The sequence below is a fragment of the Chenopodium quinoa genome, unplaced genomic scaffold (genome assembly GCF_001683475.1).
Source record: "Chenopodium quinoa cultivar QQ74 unplaced genomic scaffold, ASM168347v1, whole genome shotgun sequence".
Classification (NCBI taxonomy): domain Eukaryota; kingdom Viridiplantae; phylum Streptophyta; class Magnoliopsida; order Caryophyllales; family Amaranthaceae; genus Chenopodium; species Chenopodium quinoa.
This window is the reverse complement of record NW_018745650.1, coordinates 5825788-5843671: the sequence shown is the minus strand read 5'-3', so window position 1 is coordinate 5843671 and position 17884 is coordinate 5825788. Positions and strand designations below refer to the sequence as shown.

The 17884-nt window shown below is 35.7% G+C and overlaps 3 protein-coding genes across 3 annotated transcripts; all 3 read left to right on the top strand.

Annotated features, from left to right (window-relative positions):
* Positions 1-1489: 1489 nt before the first annotated feature.
* LOC110716927 (glutathione S-transferase T3-like) lies at positions 1490-3981 on the top strand. Its single transcript, XM_021895579.1, has 2 exons — positions 1490-1841; positions 2710-3981. Exon 2 carries the CDS (start codon positions 2719-2721, stop codon positions 3862-3864), a length of 1146 nt encoding a protein of 381 aa, XP_021751271.1. The 5' UTR covers positions 1490-1841; positions 2710-2718; the 3' UTR covers positions 3865-3981.
* Positions 3982-4369: 388 nt separating this feature from the next.
* Positions 4370-5716, top strand: LOC110717035 (protein ALP1-like). Its single transcript, XM_021895673.1, has one exon. It carries the CDS (start codon positions 4370-4372, stop codon positions 5714-5716), a length of 1347 nt encoding a protein of 448 aa, XP_021751365.1.
* A 9316-nt stretch (positions 5717-15032) lies between these two features.
* Positions 15033-17574, top strand: LOC110716826 (probable polyamine oxidase 5). Its single transcript, XM_021895468.1, has one exon. It carries the CDS (start codon positions 15460-15462, stop codon positions 17095-17097), a length of 1638 nt encoding a protein of 545 aa, XP_021751160.1. The 5' UTR covers positions 15033-15459; the 3' UTR covers positions 17098-17574.
* Positions 17575-17884: the final 310 nt, after the last annotated feature.

Genomic DNA, 17884 nt, shown 5'->3' with positions numbered 1-17884 from the left:
AAATAGGAGTAGAGATTTTGACAAACTTTAACTATTAATAATGATGAATCTAACTTAACTAACCAAAAACCATTTAATGATGTTTTAGACTTTCAAAATCTTCTACCATTGCTTAAACCGTACACCCCAAATAATCATGACACATTTGACCAACTAGATGGCTATCATATAATATAGCTATGATGTCTTGATAAGCCTACTAGCCAGTCATTGTTCGCTTCTTTAGAGTTCAATTGAGTTTTGGCTTATTTTAATTTTTTGGCTAAATTAACTTGTGACTTGTGAGGGTTCCCGGCAATGCCCCGAAATTTGCGAGTTTCCCCGGCAATGCCTCACTGGGAGTCACTGTCTCGATCAGATTTGTTGTTTTTAATACTCTCTCCGTTTCGTATTAATTACAACATTAAAATGTTGACAAAGTTTAAAAATATTTATAGAGTAGGATTTAAAAGAGGATTTTTTATAATATAAAGTATTGTTAGTAGGAGAGAGAAATAATAATAATAATTAAAAAAAAAAATAGTGTAAGTGGGTTGATAGGAAAGAAAAATAATAAAATATTTATAAAAGTGATGTTAATGAGAGAGAAAAATTATAAAATAATTGTGAGTGCTTTTCAAATATAAAAGTGTTGCAATTAATATTACAAGGTATAAAGTATAATATCCATAAAATCACTAACTAAAATGACAATAGAAACCCCAAATCCAACAAACCAAGCCCCCTATTTTTTCCGCAAATACTAGCTTTCCCCTATCAACAGAGATCCGACGGGCCGCCGGCGATTTGAGTGGGTTGGCTTGTTCCTTGATCACCGGCGTGCCCCTCTGTCAAGCCACACCGTCTACGGTGTTCGTAGCGTCGAGCCGCCGTACCTAGCTTTAAGCTTTCTCTTGTGCTTTCGCGGACGAACGTGGTGGTGGTAGTGACCCAACATCCAACTTGTTAATTCCCACCCCTACAGTAGCTGCTAACCGCCCTAAGCGGTAGTTTTCTATTCCTTTTGTTGACCTGGGTTTTCACTGCCGGTGGTGGAATTCCCCCCCTTCGTGGATCTTTAATTTTTAGTTATTCATCTATGCTTTAGTTCCCTTACCTCAAAAAAAAAAAAAAAAAAAAAAAAAAAAATTTAAACGAAGGTTTATAATCAAAGTGGTTCTTTTCGTAGCCTTCCGCCGATCTTTCTGTTTTTTTAGTTGTTGGGTAATTTTACCCTTCCATTGCTCTTAGAGCACTCACAACCATGAGCAAAATATTTACTCATGGGCATATTTTGTGAGCAAAAAATATGCTCATCACCCACAATAGTGAGCAAATCCAAAAATGCAAGAAAAAGCCCATGGGCATAAATGAAAATGCCCAAAGTATGGGCATTTTAATTGATGAACAGTGCTGGAAGTGGGGCCCACATGTTGCAAATAAGCTTAAAAAAATTTGGCTGCCAGACCATCAAAACGACGCGTTTTGGCCTAGCAGCCTTAATGGAGCTGGCCAAAACGCGTCGTTTTGACGTAAAAAAAAAATAAATAAATAAAACCGGCTACTGTTCGCGTCAGTAAGCCAGCCAATAGGCGCGCGACACGTGGCGTACTGCAGGAGCTTGGCCAATGAAAAAATTAGCCGTTTTACAACGGTAATATTGTTTGTAATGCATTTTCTGAAAAATATTTTTGGTAAAAAAAAAAAAAAAAATTTACCAACGGTCATAAAATTAAATTCTCTATAAATAGACATGCATTTTTATATATTTTCGAAATCACTTAAAATCCTCCACTTTTTTATTTTCTTAAGCATTTTAAATTTGTTGAAGAGCATTTTTGTTGCAACACACCCATATTGAGGTAATTTTTTTTTTTTATTATTATTTAAATTCAGTTATGTAATAAAATTAGTATATATGTGATTTTTTGAAAAAAAAAATATTGTATGCCATGTTGTTTAATTGCATTATGTAATTGAAGAAAGTTGTTGATATGTTCTCCATACATTACTAAATTTGTAGTAAAAAAAGTGTTGCATTTATTGGTTACTTTTTTTTTCTAATATTAAGTTATGTATTAAAATTAGTATATGTGTGTTTTTTTGAAAAAAAAAATATTATATGCCATGTTTACTTAATTGAAAAACCCAATTGAAGAAAGTTGTTGATATTTTCTCCATACATTACTAAATTTGTAGTAAAAAAAGTGTTGCATTTATTTGATATATTTGCTTTTTTTTCTAATATATAAATTTAGTTATGTATTAAAATTATTATATGTGTGTTTTTTTGAAAAAAAAAAATATTGAAAACCATGATGTTTAATTGCATTATGTAATTGAAGAAAGTTGTTGATATTTTCTCCATACATTACTAAATTTGTAGTTGCAAAAGTGTTGCATTTATTGGTTACTTTTTTTTTTTCTAATATATAAATTTAGTTATGTATTAAAATTAGTATATGTGTGTTTTATTGAAAAAACTTATGTTGAATGCCTTGTAATGTAATTGCATTATATAATTGAAGAGAGTTGTTGATGTTTTCTCCATACATTACTAAATTCGTAGTTAATAAAGTCTTCCAATTATTGGTTAATTTTTTTTTTAATATATAAATTTAGTTATGTATTAAAATTAGTATATATGTGATTATTTGAAAAAAAAAATTATCTTTTGTAAAAAATTAGTAAATTTTAGTACAAATATTTATCTTTTGTTTTGTGATGCAGAATCTTTTAATGGATCCAAACAACCCAAATTTCCGCCAACAATTTTCTGGTTTTAGTGATGATTTGCTAACTAATCCCGAGTTTCAATTGTTCTTGCAAAGAATGGGCAATACGTCTTTGCAACCATCTCCACAGTATCAGACACCCACTCAGTTTCCCCTACGAAACCATTTTATTGAAGAATGTACACCTGAAACTGTACATGATAGCAACACACAATTCAATGAGAGCGAAGAGGACAGCGTACCAGAGACGCCGCAATATCCTCCACCAGTTCCCGAACTGAAATCCAACCAGGTTGTTGCACGAGCGACTCGAATTTGGTCAGTTGCGGAAGATGAAACTCTGATTGGGTTGTACTTGGAGATCAGCGAGAATGCTATTAAAGGCACGAGCCAGAAAGCAACTTCCCTTTGGCGCGATGTACACGCAGCATATCAACTTGCTCATGCGGAGAAGCCGCATATACTTCCACCAAGACCTATGAAGAGTCTGACGTCGCACTGGAGAAGGTTGGCAGCAGACACACTACAGTGGATATCTTGCTATGATGAAGCAGGTAGACTTCCGGAGGGAGGGAGTGGTTACAACGAAGCTGACCGTATAAAAAGTGCGTCGAAGCTTTTCCATCTCGCCCAAGGTCGTAATTTCGCTTTTCCTCACGCTGTTGAAATGCTTAATAGAGATCCAAAGTGGAGGCCAAAGCTGAGATGGTCCTTGTCAAAGGAGGAAAGAAAAGCTGTTCGTGATGTTGAGGAGCAAGGTAGTGCTGGAAGTGGGAAGAGGTCCAGAGATGATGGAGGGGATGAAACCCCTACGGATGGTTTTTCATCTGGAGGAATACAACGACCCGAAGGTGTGAAGAAAGCAAAGGCCAAGCGTAAAGGGAAAGAAGTAGCTTCGGACAGTGGTTCGTCTGAGCTTAGCGAACGAATGAAGGAATTGGCAACAATTCGCGAGAGGGAGGCCATTCTGAAGGAAGAGCGGATCAAAATTGAAAGGGAGAAGGAACAGAGGAAAAGGGAGGAACTTGACATTCATAAGATGAAAACCTGGTTTGATATGGTGCAAGCTATGAAGAATTCGCCTACGCCACTCACTCCTGAAGAAGAGTCGTACAAGAATTTCTTCCTGAACTTGACATGCGCAATGTAGTCTTTTATGTTTAACATGTATTAGTGGTGTGTTTAATTTCACTGTCATATGTAAACTTGTATTCTGATTTTCCAATATTGAATGACAAGTTGTTTAACAAGTTGATTTCAGTTGTCATTGTTACCGACATAGTTGCATTCAATTGTTGTCATTGGGTAGTCACTTTTTTTCTGATTTCACTTTAACTTTGGGTCATTCATGGCAACAAAATTGCAATAACTCTTTATCATTCAGTAGTCACATTTTTGTCATTGTGTAGTCACATGTTTCTGAATTAACTTTGTCAGTATGCTTTAACTTTAGGTCATTCATACCGACATGGTGTAGTCACTTTTGTTCTGAATTCACTTTGTCAAGATTTGTCATTGTCAACTAGCATAGTATACCTATTCCGTGGCTGAAAATTTGAACGCTTTAGTTGGTGTGGTCATTCAGATTTGCTATATATAGTAGGCATGGCACATATCCACAACCACACCAATTAAGAAAATTACAATATTAATACATGATGTATTCCAGACCATCATCAAGTTCAAGTTCAAGTTCATCTTCTTCCAATAATGAAGAATATGATCAACTCGTTGATGAACTCTTCACATACCAACCCACATCTTTCCTCATGCCCCAAACACAATCCCAACGTACTTCAAAATCACGTAGAGGGGGTACGAACAGAAGAGATTGGGAAATGGGACATGCCAGGCTGTTCAATGATTATTTTTCCGATAATCCTGTGTACAATACCACCCAATTTAGAAGAAGATTTCGTATGCAACGACCTTTGTTTTTACGTATAATGAACAAGGTCGTTGAAGGTGATGTTTACTTCCAGCAGCGTAGGGATGCAACTGGAAAGTTAGGCATATCACCTCTGCAAAAATGTACAGCCGCGATACGAATGTTAGCCTATGGCATGGCTGCAGACGCTGTTGATGAATACGTTCGAATCAGTCAGTCAACCGCTCGAGTTGCCCTACAACGTTTTTGTGCCGGGGTCATTGACCAGTTCGGAACCGAGTACATGCGAAACCCTACAACTGATGAATTGGCCCGGATACTGCATCAAAATGAACTGCGTGGTTTTCCAGGCATGATAGGCAGCATTGATTTCATGCATTGGGAATGGAAGAACTGTCCAACGGCTTGGAAAGCGCAGTACGCCGGTAGGAACAAGAAAGCAACGCTAATACTGGAAGCCGTTGCGGATCAGTATTTATGGATATGGCATTCCTTCTTTGGTATTCCCGGATCTTGTAATGATCTTAATGTGTTGTACCGTTCACCAGTGTTCGATGAGGTTCTGCATGGTCGAGCTCCTCCGGTAAATTTTATGGTTAACGGCCATGAATACAACATGGCTTATTATTTAGCCGACGGCATTTATCCGAAGTGGGCAACTTTTGTTCAGGGTATCACATTCCCTCAACTGGCCAAAGATAAAATGTTCGCTGACCACCAGGCTGCCGCTCGAAAGGACGTTGAAAGAGCTTTCGGTGTGTTGCAAGCTCGATTTGCAATAATACGAAAACCATCGCTGGCGTACGATGAGGACATACTGCGGGACATAATGAAAACATGTATCATTATGCACAACATGATTGTTGAAGATGAGCGCCACAACTACACTCGAGCCGAAGTTCTAAGAGCCTTCTACGAAGAAGATCAACAAGAATCAACACCAGCATCAACATCTACAACGCCACCGTTTGAATTCAACGTAGGCCGACCTACCAACTTTGATTTCAACGCATTTCTACAGCGAAAAGCTTCCCTCCGTGACAGAGAAATTCATCTATCTCTGAAACGTGATTTAGTCGAACATATTTGGCAACACTACGGGCCACGTAATTAGGGAGAAATTAGCACGACTTAAATAAAGCCAAGTACTATGGCGTAGCTACTTTTACTTGTTGTGTTTATTTTATTTCCTAAGTTTAATTACGCATGACGTTGCAAATGTAATTGGTTTCCAGTATTGTACCGCTTTTAAAATAAATAAAAACATTTAAGAAATTTTGAGCTTTTTTTAAATTTTTTTTTATATAACGTACTTAATTTTACGACAAATTTTAACGATAAAAAGGACAAAAATAAAAAAAATAAGTTACACAAATTTTAACTAGTTTTTATTTATTTGGAGTAACATTGTTAAAATATAAATGAAATAAATAAATAAAGAAGTGTTGTGTAGGAGAGAGAAAGTAATGGTGGGGTATTGAAAAAGTAAGAGAGAGAGAGTGGTGGGTGGGCAATTTTTTTGCTCACCATTGGGAGAGAATATGTGAAAAAAATTTGCCCATGAGCAAAACTTATTTCTTGAGAGAGAAAGTGGGTAGAGAGAGAGTGGGTGAGCATTTTTTTTGCTCACCATTGAGAGTGGTCTTAAGTAAGGGTTTCGATCTTGTTGTTTCTTTCTTCATCTCTTTTGTGGTTAAATGGATTGCAAAAAATTACCTAATGCCCTTATGCATGCTCACTTGAACGATAATTATGATGAAAGCATTGTTAATTTTGCTACAAATAATTGCCCCCGGAACATCCTTAATCAAGCAAAGGTCTTGCAAGAGGAGGGCAATATTCTCTTCAAGAAAGGTGAAATCGTTCTTGCTGGGGCTAAGTATGATGGAGGGTTGAAATTCCTGTGCGTTGGTCTGCCAAGAAATGAAGATGATTGTGTTTTTCTATGAAACCTTGCCATATCCCTTGAATTAAACCTTGTAGCTTGCGCCCTAAAGGTTCGTGATTATGAACAAACTAAAGAGCTCTGATCGTTAGTCATCATGCTTGATGGTAAAAATACTAAAGCCTTTTACGGAAGGGCTTTAGTCGAAATCAAGCTCTACCAACTTGAAGAGGCCCATAAAGACCTTGGCAAAGCAGCCTGAGCCTAACAATCAGGACATCCTTCGTGAGATGGAGAGGTTAGAGGGGTTAAGACGCAAAGCTAACAACCCCAAGGGCAAGAAGGGTACTGAGGATTCCAACCTGTCCCACACCATCTTCAACAAAAAGGGAAGGATCAACAAGCCTTCAGTCAGTCAAGATTCTAACAGGTTGTCGAGTAGGTATGTTTAGAGTGGTGTTACCAACTTACCCACCATGGATGCTACTAGTGAGTTGATGGTAGAGAGCCTTATTTCTACAGTCAATGTTCTTACCCCTTTGGAAAAAGGGGACGATGATGCCACTAGCCCCCCAAACAACCAGGATTCTAGACAAGCTAAGGACAAGGGATCGAGCAAAATCCATATGTTCTTTAATGGATCGAGAAGTAATAAGTCCCTTAGGATTCTGATTTGTCTTATTCGGAGCTCAGTCAAGGGAAAACCCTGAGTTTCTTCAAACATTTTGCTGTTTCATTGATGACCGTACGAGTGAAGGAAAAGACCACCCATGATGGGCATCCTGATTCTCACAAGGAAAGGGAATCTAAAGGTCCAGAAACCTTGTTCATGCCCACTATGATGGTGGGTCCGAAAAAGAGGAATCGCACCAGAAAGAGCTAAAAGAAGAAGGTCAAGCGATCTCTGGACACCGCCGTGCTCAGCCATGATGTTGGCCTTCCAAAGTCCAACACCGCTGTCATTGAGAAGTTAGATGATCATATATCTACTGGCCTAACTTCTAGCAGCAATGAAGGTTCAAGTATGAAGTACAAGCGAGAGATTTAACTACCACTAATATTGATGAAGTGGAATCCGTAGGCTCTAATGATGAAGACCCCATGATGTTTGTAACCCCAACCCCGCTTTAGTTCTTGTTTTAGTATGTTTAAGAGAATTAAACACTCTCCTTGTAGTCTTGAGTCAGTTGGGAGCTAGTCTCCTTTTTGGACCGTTGTCAAAAAAAAAAACCCAACATTAGCAATCTAGTCTATTTATTGCTTCGCTTGCCAGTATATATGTCGAATGCTCTAATTGTCGAACTTGTTGAGAAGAGAGTGGATAACTGTGATCAATGATATGCTCAAATTGCCACGGAATTGATCGGATGCCTTTAACAAAGTTGATTGGTAACAGATTGTCACCTTTAATATGAAAGTTTCTTATCCCATGCTCGAGGGCGAGAAGAATGCCTTTGTAAAGAGCTGTAGCTTCTGCTAAAAAGACCTTGGGTTGATTTTGCTAAAAGGAGAGAGAAAATTGAACGGAGGGGATTAAAAGTTGTGGTGATAGGGTGGTGGTTATGAGAGGGATGAGAGACAATGGTGGTGGTGAGGAGGAGAGAAAACAATGGTGGCGGTGGTGGCGCAAGTGAGAATAATGGTGGCGATGAGGGAGGAGAAAGAAAAATAAGAAGTCAATGCCGAAAAACGTGACGTTAGAAAAGTAAGTCAAGGTTTTATCTTGCAAGAAAAAGTAAATTGAAATTTTTGTTTGCCAAAAATTATTAAAAGATTTTTTTTTTCTTCGCAAATGGTGCTTTTTTTTTTTGACAAATTATCCTTTGTTTTATGCAAGGAGACCATTAGCAGTTCAGGTTAGGATTTCAGCAGCGCCTTTTTCTTTTTTATTTCATTAAAATGCTACAAGGACATTAATGCAATGAAAAGAAAATTTGATCAATCTCATATTTTGAGTACCACCCTAAAGACTTTAACAAACAAAGTTAATTAGCATCTACGCATAAAATCTTGGTCTAATATATGGTTAAGATTGGACCAAGATTGAAGACCTACCTACATCAGATGGCAGATTACCATATTCAAATTCTCCATCCTTATTTGTATTGCCAATTTGACTCGTTTGTAAAAAAAATAAAAAAAATAAATTCATATTGTGAATGTTGTGACTAACCTTTGAAGTGGGTTGAGGATCATGGAGATGGAGGGATAGTTACATCTCCCCCACAAGTGACGTGAGTTCGATTCCTCAACCCACCTTCTGTGATAGGAGATGCCCCCCCTCCCTGCGGTATCTTACCTGTAGAGAAAAGAAAAAAAAAAAAACCTTTGAAAGGGGTTTATAATAAAATATTAGTACGGTGTATCTAATTAATATCTATTGTTATTGAATTAAAATTAAATGTCGTCTTCTCTCTCAATTAATACTAAGATACGGGACGCATCTGCACAATTTTTGAAGAAGATTAAAGGCTTATTTAAATTTAATGTATTACAGTAGAAAAGAATTAAGGGAGATTAGCTATTAAATGAATATTAACAAATCTGTGTTCTGTTTTCCACTTGTTGGGAACTGCAAGTACCAATCCGTATACAAAATTACAAATAGTAACAAAGTCATGGAATTAAGAGGCTAACTCATACTCTTTATTAGGAACAATTAGGAGGAAAACGCTTTTCATCTGAAATCAGTTAAAGTGACAAAAATAATTACTCTCTCCGTTTTAATTTAATAGTCTCATAATAAAATCTTTCTGCCTCTCCTCTTCTCCTCTCTTCTAGGGTTTCTCCAAATTTTTGGCCGTATGTTAAAAATAGTCTAATTTCTTCGGAAATTAGACTATTTCCGACCCTTTTCTCTAATTTTTCGTTAATTTTGCAATTTAGTTTTCAATAAATCTACACGAGTAGTGTAGATATTCGTCCGCCTCCCTATGGTAAAGTCGTTAGTTTTTGTTAGTTTTGTTGTTTGTTTTTGTTTAGGGATTTTTGTGTGTGTTAGGGTTTATTAAAAAGTTAATCATCTTTTGCCCTATTATTAGCTCGTTGGTAAAGAGTTGTTCGGGAATGCAACGGTTGTCAAATCTTCAAACGCGTTCAAGTAAATAAGATGAAAATCATCATTACAATTACAACAAATCATTAGACCGTCTCTCCGAAAAGGCTGTATATTCCAGTGATGTGTTCGAGAGATGTACCACAGTGCAATATCTATTCAACGATCGTAGCTTTGATGAAGGAAACCCTTATTTGATTCAATTTTATGTATTTGTTGATTTAGATTTCATTTGTAGATGACATATGGCCTTTAATTAATGAATTGATTTGTTTCAAAAAAAAAAAATTAATAATCTCATTTTTGACTTTTTATAATCAAACTTTTAAACTTCAACAAAAAACTAACATTGATATATATATATATATATAACTAAGTCATGTTATTATACTGTTAGATTTGTCTCAATGTGTAGTTCTATAATACTCTCTCCGTTTCATAATGTTAGTCTCATTTTGAATTTTTTGACTATTAAAATTAGAGAATCTTCTAAATTTCTCTCTATATATAAAAATAAACATAGTCATATGAGATCTAGTTTTATTCATCTCGATAAGTACATTATTAATATCTAATTTTTATAATTTTTGTTGTTGTGAGATTAAAGATATTTGCGATCAAAGATTTGCATCGATATACGTAAATGAGACTAACATTATGAAACGGAAGGAGTATCAATTTTTTTAATTTTTATTAACATATACTCCTTCCGTTCCTTATTTAATTACATATCTACTTTCCTTTTTGGGGGTTTTAAAATTACATGCCTATTTCTATTTAAAGAATTTACTTTTTGACAATATTCCCTCTTTTTGATGAGTTGTCATCATTTAATGTATTACAGTAGAAAAGAATTAAGGGAGATTAGCTATTAAATGAATATTAACAAATCTGTGTTCTGTTTTCCACTTGTTGGGAACTGCAAGTACCAATCCGTATACAAAATTACAAATAGTAACAAAGTCATGGAATTAAGAGGCTAACTCATACTCTTTATTAGGAACAATTAGGAGGAAAACGCTTTTCATCTGAAATCAGTTAAAGTGACAAAAATAATTACTCTCTCCGTTTTAATTTAATAGTCTCATAATAAAATCTTTCTGCCTCTCCTCTTCTCCTCTCTTCTAGGGTTTCTCCAAATTTTTGGCCGTATGTTAAAAATAGTCTAATTTCTTCGGAAATTAGACTATTTCCGACCCTTTTCTCTAATTTTTCGTTAATTTTGCAATTTAGTTTTCAATAAATCTACACGAGTAGTGTAGATATTCGTCCGCCTCCCTATGGTAAAGTCGTTAGTTTTTGTTAGTTTTGTTGTTTGTTTTTGTTTAGGGATTTTTGTGTGTGTTAGGGTTTATTAAAAACTTAATCATCTTTTGCCCTATTATCAGCTCGTTGGTAAAGAGTTGTTCGGGAATGCAACGGTTGTCAAATCTTCAAACGCGTTCAAGTAAATAAGATGAAAATCATCATTACAATTACAACAAATCATTAGACCGTCTCTCCGAAAAGGCTGTATATTCCAGTGATGTGTTCGAGAGATGTACCACAGTGCAATATCTATTCAACGATCGTAGCTTTGATGAAGGAAACCCTTATTTGATTCAATTTTATGTATTTGTTGATTTAGATTTCATTTGTAGATGACATATGGCCTTTAATTAATGAATTGATTTGTTTCAAAAAAAAATAATTAATAATCTCATTTTTGACTTTTTATAATCAAACTTTTAAACTTCAACAAAAAACTAACATTGATATATATATATATATATATAACTAAGTCATGTTATTATACTGTTAGATTTGTCTCAATGTGTAGTTCTATAATACTCTCTCCGTTTCATAATGTTAGTCTCATTTTGAATTTTTTGACTATTAAAAATAGAGAATCTTCTAAATTTCTCTCTATATATAAAAATAAACATAGTCATATGAGATCTAGTTTTATTCATCTCGATAAGTACATTATTAATATCTAATTTTTATAATTTTTGTTGTTGTGAGATTAAAGATATTTGCGATCAAAGATTTGCATCGATATACGTAAATGAGACTAACATTATGAAACGGAAGGAGTATCAATTTTTTTAATTTTTATTAACATATACTCCTTCCGTTCCTTATTTAATTACATATCTACTTTCCTTTTTGGGGGTTTTAAAATTACATGCCTATTTCTATTTAAAGAATTTACTTTTTGACAATATTCCCTCTTTTTGATGAGTTGTCATCATTTTTCTTTTATTTTTTTGGGTTTTTCTAAGTTATGCCCCTCAAGTTATTGAATTTCTCAGCTGTACCCATGCTTTTTCAAAGTTATAAGCTGTGCCCTCCACCTTACATCATTTTATCAACAATAACCTTTGACAACCACAATAGTTAACGGATGTTAGAGAATGTTAAGTGGCGTTACTAAAATCATTTAATTAAAAATATAAAAACATAAAAAAAAAAACACCAAAATTCCCCGGCCACCTTCCCCCACCGCCAAACCCTAATTCCTCCCTAAACTCGTCGAAAAACCGGTCGGCGAGTACTTTTCTCCCCATCAGACCCACCTCCGACCCCTTCCTTTTCCCCTAACCCTCGCCGCATCCACCTTCTTTCTTGAAACCCCAACCACCCGACATCGCTCCTCGTTCCTTCCCCCACCTAAAACAAACCCCAACTCCCTTTCCTACACCCCGAAACGGCGGGGGAGGGTTGTTTTGAGGTGGGGGAAAGGGATTGTTGGTTGTTTCGTGGTGGTTTAACGGAGGAATGAGGGTGGTTGGTTTTTTGGGCTGGGTTGCGTCACGTGGTTGTGTTCGTGGAGTGTTAAGGAAGGAAGGAGGGCGGGGGCTTGCCGGCGGGAGGAATTGTCTGGGCGAGGGTGGGCAATCGGTTGCCGGCGGTGACAACGTGGGCTGATGGGTTGAGTTGTGATGGTGGGAGGGGTGGTTGGTTTTTTTTTTCTAATTAATTCTTAATAAGTTTTAATTATTTTATTTTTCTGATTTTCTAATTTTTTTTAAAGTGTTAGATCAATTAGAACAGGACACTTGTCAAATTAATAACGCCACTTAACGTCCGTTAGCAGATATGACTGTCAAAGGATATTGTTGATAAAATATCGTGAGGTGGAGAGCACAACTTATAACTTTGAAAAAGTATGAGTACAACTTAGAAATTCAATAACTTTGGGGGCATAGCTTAGAAAAATCCTTTTTTTTTTTTTTGTACTTATGACACATTTTCCAACACTTTTTCTCTCCATCTTTTCAATAATTACCAACTACCTTTTCTTTCTCTCTAAACCCACATGCATATTTGTACTTCTCAATCATGGCTTTTAAGGAATCTCTAAATTCCTTAATTCCCGTATAAAATAGGAAGTAGACATGTCGATAAGGGACGGAGAGAGTAATTAAAGATATTGATGGTCAAATGAGCATTTTCATAAGGATTACCTTGCAAAGTCAAAATAAGACTATTAAATTGAAAGGAAGTATTAAGGTTAAATAAACAAAAGCTTTATATAAAATATTAAAATTGAATAAATAAATCAATGTGTAGTTTGATAAACAAAAATATTAGAGTAAAATTAAATAAATAAATCAAAGTGACATAAATTAGTATTTTATATGAGTTAGTACATCAGATTCCTTTGATTCTTTTTTTTTTTTTTTTTTTAGCCCTCGGTTCACTCATTGGACTAATCCGGATTCGAGATCAGTTCTAGGTGGTTAGGTTCCAGTCCCTTTCCAAATGTTGTTGCGGGGGATCGAACACGCGGTCCTCCCTACCAAGTGTAGCCCCAATCATCACTACACCAATAACCAATTGGTGATTCGATCCCAACTTCTATATATTCAATTTTGGTTTTTGGTTTGGGATATTTCGAATAGGATATTCAGAATATTTTTTATTTTTAGTTTTCGGATTATATGTGGATTTGATTTTTTTTTTTCGAAATTTCAACGGTCCAATTCGAAATTTTGGTAATTTATTCTGAAAATCTGATCCTAAATTAAAATTCCGAATCGGATACCGATCAAAATTTTCATAATGGGGCGGATTTGTGGTGTTGGAATTATGATCCAATTCAACTTAACTTAATTTGTTTTGGTGTTTAAAGAGCCATAAGAGCGAAGGTGAGAATCGATCCCAGGATCTCCTGAAATCGGGAGGAAAGCTCTAACCACTTGAGCTATCCCTCACTCTCAACTCAACTTAATTTGTGATATGCTTCCAACTTAAAAGCTTTTTACTTCTTTATGCGCAACTATACATCACACGGACCTATAACTAATATTCCTCTATTAGTGCTCACTTCGGTTTTCATAGTCATACTTTGCAGTCTTTAACAAAAAATAATAATAATAATAGTAATAATAACAATAATAATAATAATAATAATAATAATAATAAATAAATAAATAAATAACATATACTTGTATAAAATATTGTTAGAGTTGTCTCAATGTGCAATTTTATGATATCAATTTTACATAATTTTTATTGATGCGTAATTTAAGATATTAGTGATAAAAGGTATGTCTTGAATACTTTGAAAAGTGAAATATGCTCTATATTATGAGACGAAAGAACTATTCGTAAAAAAATTCTCTCAGCAAGTAATAAGGGGAGTGGAAGAATATTCCAAATATGCAATGCACAAGCTTAAAAATAGAAAAGAGTTAAAAAAAAGGAAAGTTTAAAAAGCAGCAGATTTTAACATTTTACTTCACATCGCATAACCTTAAATTAAAGAGTTAAAAGACTCTAATAAGTATTGTAATATGTAATGTAATTATATAGAACGGTGAATTTCACTAAATCCTTATTTGTAAATAAATTTTGAGTTTTTGATTAATTTTGACTTTTTCATTTGGTCAAACATCCAAAAAATTTTATTTGATAAAGGATTTTCCAACCATAATTTAAAAACAATTTGTAAGCCAAAATGAAAAAGTTGGTTGGAGTTTACTTTTGTCTTTTGCTTACCTTAGTTGCTAATAATATGATTAATATCCAACATTCAATTTTAGTAAACATGTTTTTAACAAATAAAAAGTCAAACAACCAAGAAAAACCCAATATAAACAACCACCCAAACTAGCTAATCAAACCAGCTGCTTGTCAACGACTAGTTGACTAATATGAGTCCTCTCAAAAAAAAAAAAAAGTTGACTAATAAGAGTAAGCTCGAAACCTATAGGTGTCAATTGAGTGATTGGTCGAGTTCGGTTGGATCGGATTGGATCCAATTTAATTTTGTGTCATGTTAAATCATTGTATCCAAAGACCAAACAAATCAAAATCTAAAACAAGTTTATCTTCAATTTAAATCGGATCGAATCAGATCGGATCGGATCGGATCAATCAGGTTTGATTTTGATACCTCTACCTAAATCCTGGAGCACACGGGGTAAAAACAAAATGTGGAGTAGACCAGACACCTGCCGTCAGTAGTAGCATACGAGTGTAACTACTAGTCGCAACAAGTGTGGAGCTATAATAACCATAAAAAGCATTTGGTAGTCCTATAACTAGAACTAGAACTAGTATCCCTAACTTCAGTAGAGCTCAATTAAAAGTAAAGTCCTGTCTTTTATTTACATGATTACCTAAAATCTCTCTTAAATTAAATTAAAGTAAAAGGAAAGAGATGCAACTGCTAATGTGACTGTGCCTCTAAGATGCCATAAACAACTCATAATTTCCACCCTTTATAAATTTCTTATCAACACCTCTTTCCCACCACACAGACCCTTCAATAATTTGCTCTTTTTTTTCCTTTTCTCTCTCCTTCCTTTACATTTTTCATCATTTTTGTGAATGCCCACCAAGTGTTTGTTGTTTTGCCCCGGTGAAAAAATTTAATCATTCTGAAACAAAAGAAACAGAAAACTGTAGTTGTAATAATTTGGTGAAAATGGTGGCTGAAAGGCCAAAAATTGTGATTATTGGAGCAGGAATGGCAGGTATAACAGCAGCCCATAAGCTGTATACAGCATCAGGGGGAAAAGATGCATTTGATTTGTGTATAGTTGAAGGTGGGCAGAGAATTGGGGGTAGAATTAACACTAGAGAATTTGGGGGTGATAGAATTGAGATGGGTGCTACTTGGATTCATGGGATTTGTGGGAGTCCAGTTTATGAAATTGCTCAAAAGATTAAATCTTTAGAGTCTGAGAAACCTTGGGAATGTATGGGTGATTTGTTTGAAGAGAAAAGATCAGTAACTGAGACTAGAGCTGAAGGTGGGTTTGTGGTTAATCCTGATATTGTTGATCCAATTTCATCACTTTTTGATAGGTTAATGAGTGTTGCTCAATGCAAAGCTGAAAAGGGTGATCTGGGTGGGATTCAGGTGAGCAGCATTGGTGAATTTCTGAAGCTTAGGCTGCAGCAATACTGGGATTCGAAGTCCGATAAAACCGAAGATATGGAGGAGGTTAAGGTTTGTGGGAATTGGAGCAGGAAAATGCTGGAAGAGGCTATTTTTGCAGTTTATGAGAATACCCAGAGAACATATACTGGTGCTGGTGATCTGTTTAATCTTGATTATGCTGCAGAAAGCGAGTACCAGATGTTTTCTGGGGACGAGATCACGATCCCTCGAGGTTATATTACCATTGTTGAGTTCTTGGCTTCAGTTTTACCCCCTGGTATGATTCAATTAGGTAGGAAAGTGGTCAAGATTGAATGGCTAGGATCTGAAAATGATGATCTTAGTGGTAATATCAGTAACAAACCTGTGAAATTGCGTTTTTCTGACGGTTCAGTTATGCAAGCAGATCATGTCATTGTCACAGTTTCATTGGGTGTACTAAAAGCTGGAGTCAGTGAAGAATCTGGTGCAGGGTTGTTTAGTCCACCACTGCCTTTTGTCAAAAAAGAAGCAATTTTGAGACTTGGGTATGGTGTGGTCAACAAGTTGTTCTTACAATTAAGCCCATCAGAAAGTCAAGAAGATGGCAATCTTTGTAAGATGCCCTTCTTGAAAATGGTGTTTCATAGGCCAGATTCCGAGTTTCGGCATAAGAAAATCCCATGGTGGATGAGGAAGACATCTTCCATGTACCCAATTTACAACAATTCTAGTGTGTTGCTTTCCTGGTTTGCAGGGAAAGAAGCTCTAGAGCTTGAGTCTCTCGACGATGAGGCAATAATCGATGATGTTTCAACAACAATCTCGAGTTTTATCTCAAATCCTAATCAATTCCATGAAGAATGCAATGGCAATATGGATTTTAAGGATTCAGAATTTGAGTTCAGAGAAGTCTTGAAGAGCAAATGGGGTACAGACCCCTTGTTCTTAGGGTCATACAGTTATGTTGCAGTGGGATCTAGTGGTGATGATTTCGACACACTGGCTCAACCGTTGCCAAGAGCCGAGGACCGTGGCTCTACGACCGGTTCGCCACCTCTACAAGTCCTCTTTGCCGGGGAAGCAACACATAGAACCCATTACTCCACAACACATGGTGCTTATTTCAGTGGTGTGAGGGAAGCTAGTAGGCTTCTTCAGCACTACCAATTGGTCAAACATATTACCGACATTCAGTAAATTGTCCTCAAAAATTACAACTTTGGCTATGTTGCAACAAAATAGAGAGAATCAATCTACTTCATTGCTATTTTCTTGTTTGATTTTTCTAGTGGTTTATAGATTTTGTACAACACTATGTTGGTTTGAACAATTAGACAGTTTAGGTAATCATCTTTAATTATCACCCCGGTCGGCGGGTTTGTCTCCCTCCTATTGGACAGTTACTTCTGTTCATTGTTACTTAGGACTCTCTAAATTGGTAAGAGATCATGCAAGATATTAGTCATGAAAAAGAGAGGTTGGGACAGCTTTTTTAGATGTACTAGTAGATGAACAAAAGAAGCTTCTTTTGAATTTTTATAGATTGTTTTTGTTGCTGAGTTACTTTAATTTGTGCAACTTTGTGTTCTTTAGTCTCTTGCTCTTTTATGTATAGCTGGACATGATTGTATTTGGAGCACTGGATTTACTTAATGATGAAGCAGAAACTTGCAGCACTTTATATCCTTTCTCTTTCTGTCTAAACCGCACCTTAGCCCTCAATGCAACAACAGCAACACCTAATCATTGCAGCAGTCAAAACAATAATAACCCCTTAATTTATCTCAAAAAAGGCGTAAATTATTTCATGCACATGAGAGTATCCAAGAATCAAGATAGTACTCCTATTAGTCCAGTGTGTTTACGTCTCTCATGGTACCTCGAGTGCAAGTGTATCGATGCACACATACACTAGATTGGGTGCAGGGTGCTCTCGATGCACATAGAACTATGAGTTGTCTTCGTAGATTAATAGAATCCAATC

Bases quoted from the DNA above. Each gene is read 5' to 3' on its own strand.
- LOC110716927 (XM_021895579.1), top strand. From the start codon at position 2,719: ATGGATCCAAACAACCCAAATTTCCGCCAACAATTTTCTGGTTTTAGT.
- LOC110717035 (XM_021895673.1), top strand. From the start codon at position 4,370: ATGATGTATTCCAGACCATCATCAAGTTCAAGTTCAAGTTCATCTTCT.
- LOC110716826 (XM_021895468.1), top strand. From the start codon at position 15,460: ATGGTGGCTGAAAGGCCAAAAATTGTGATTATTGGAGCAGGAATGGCA.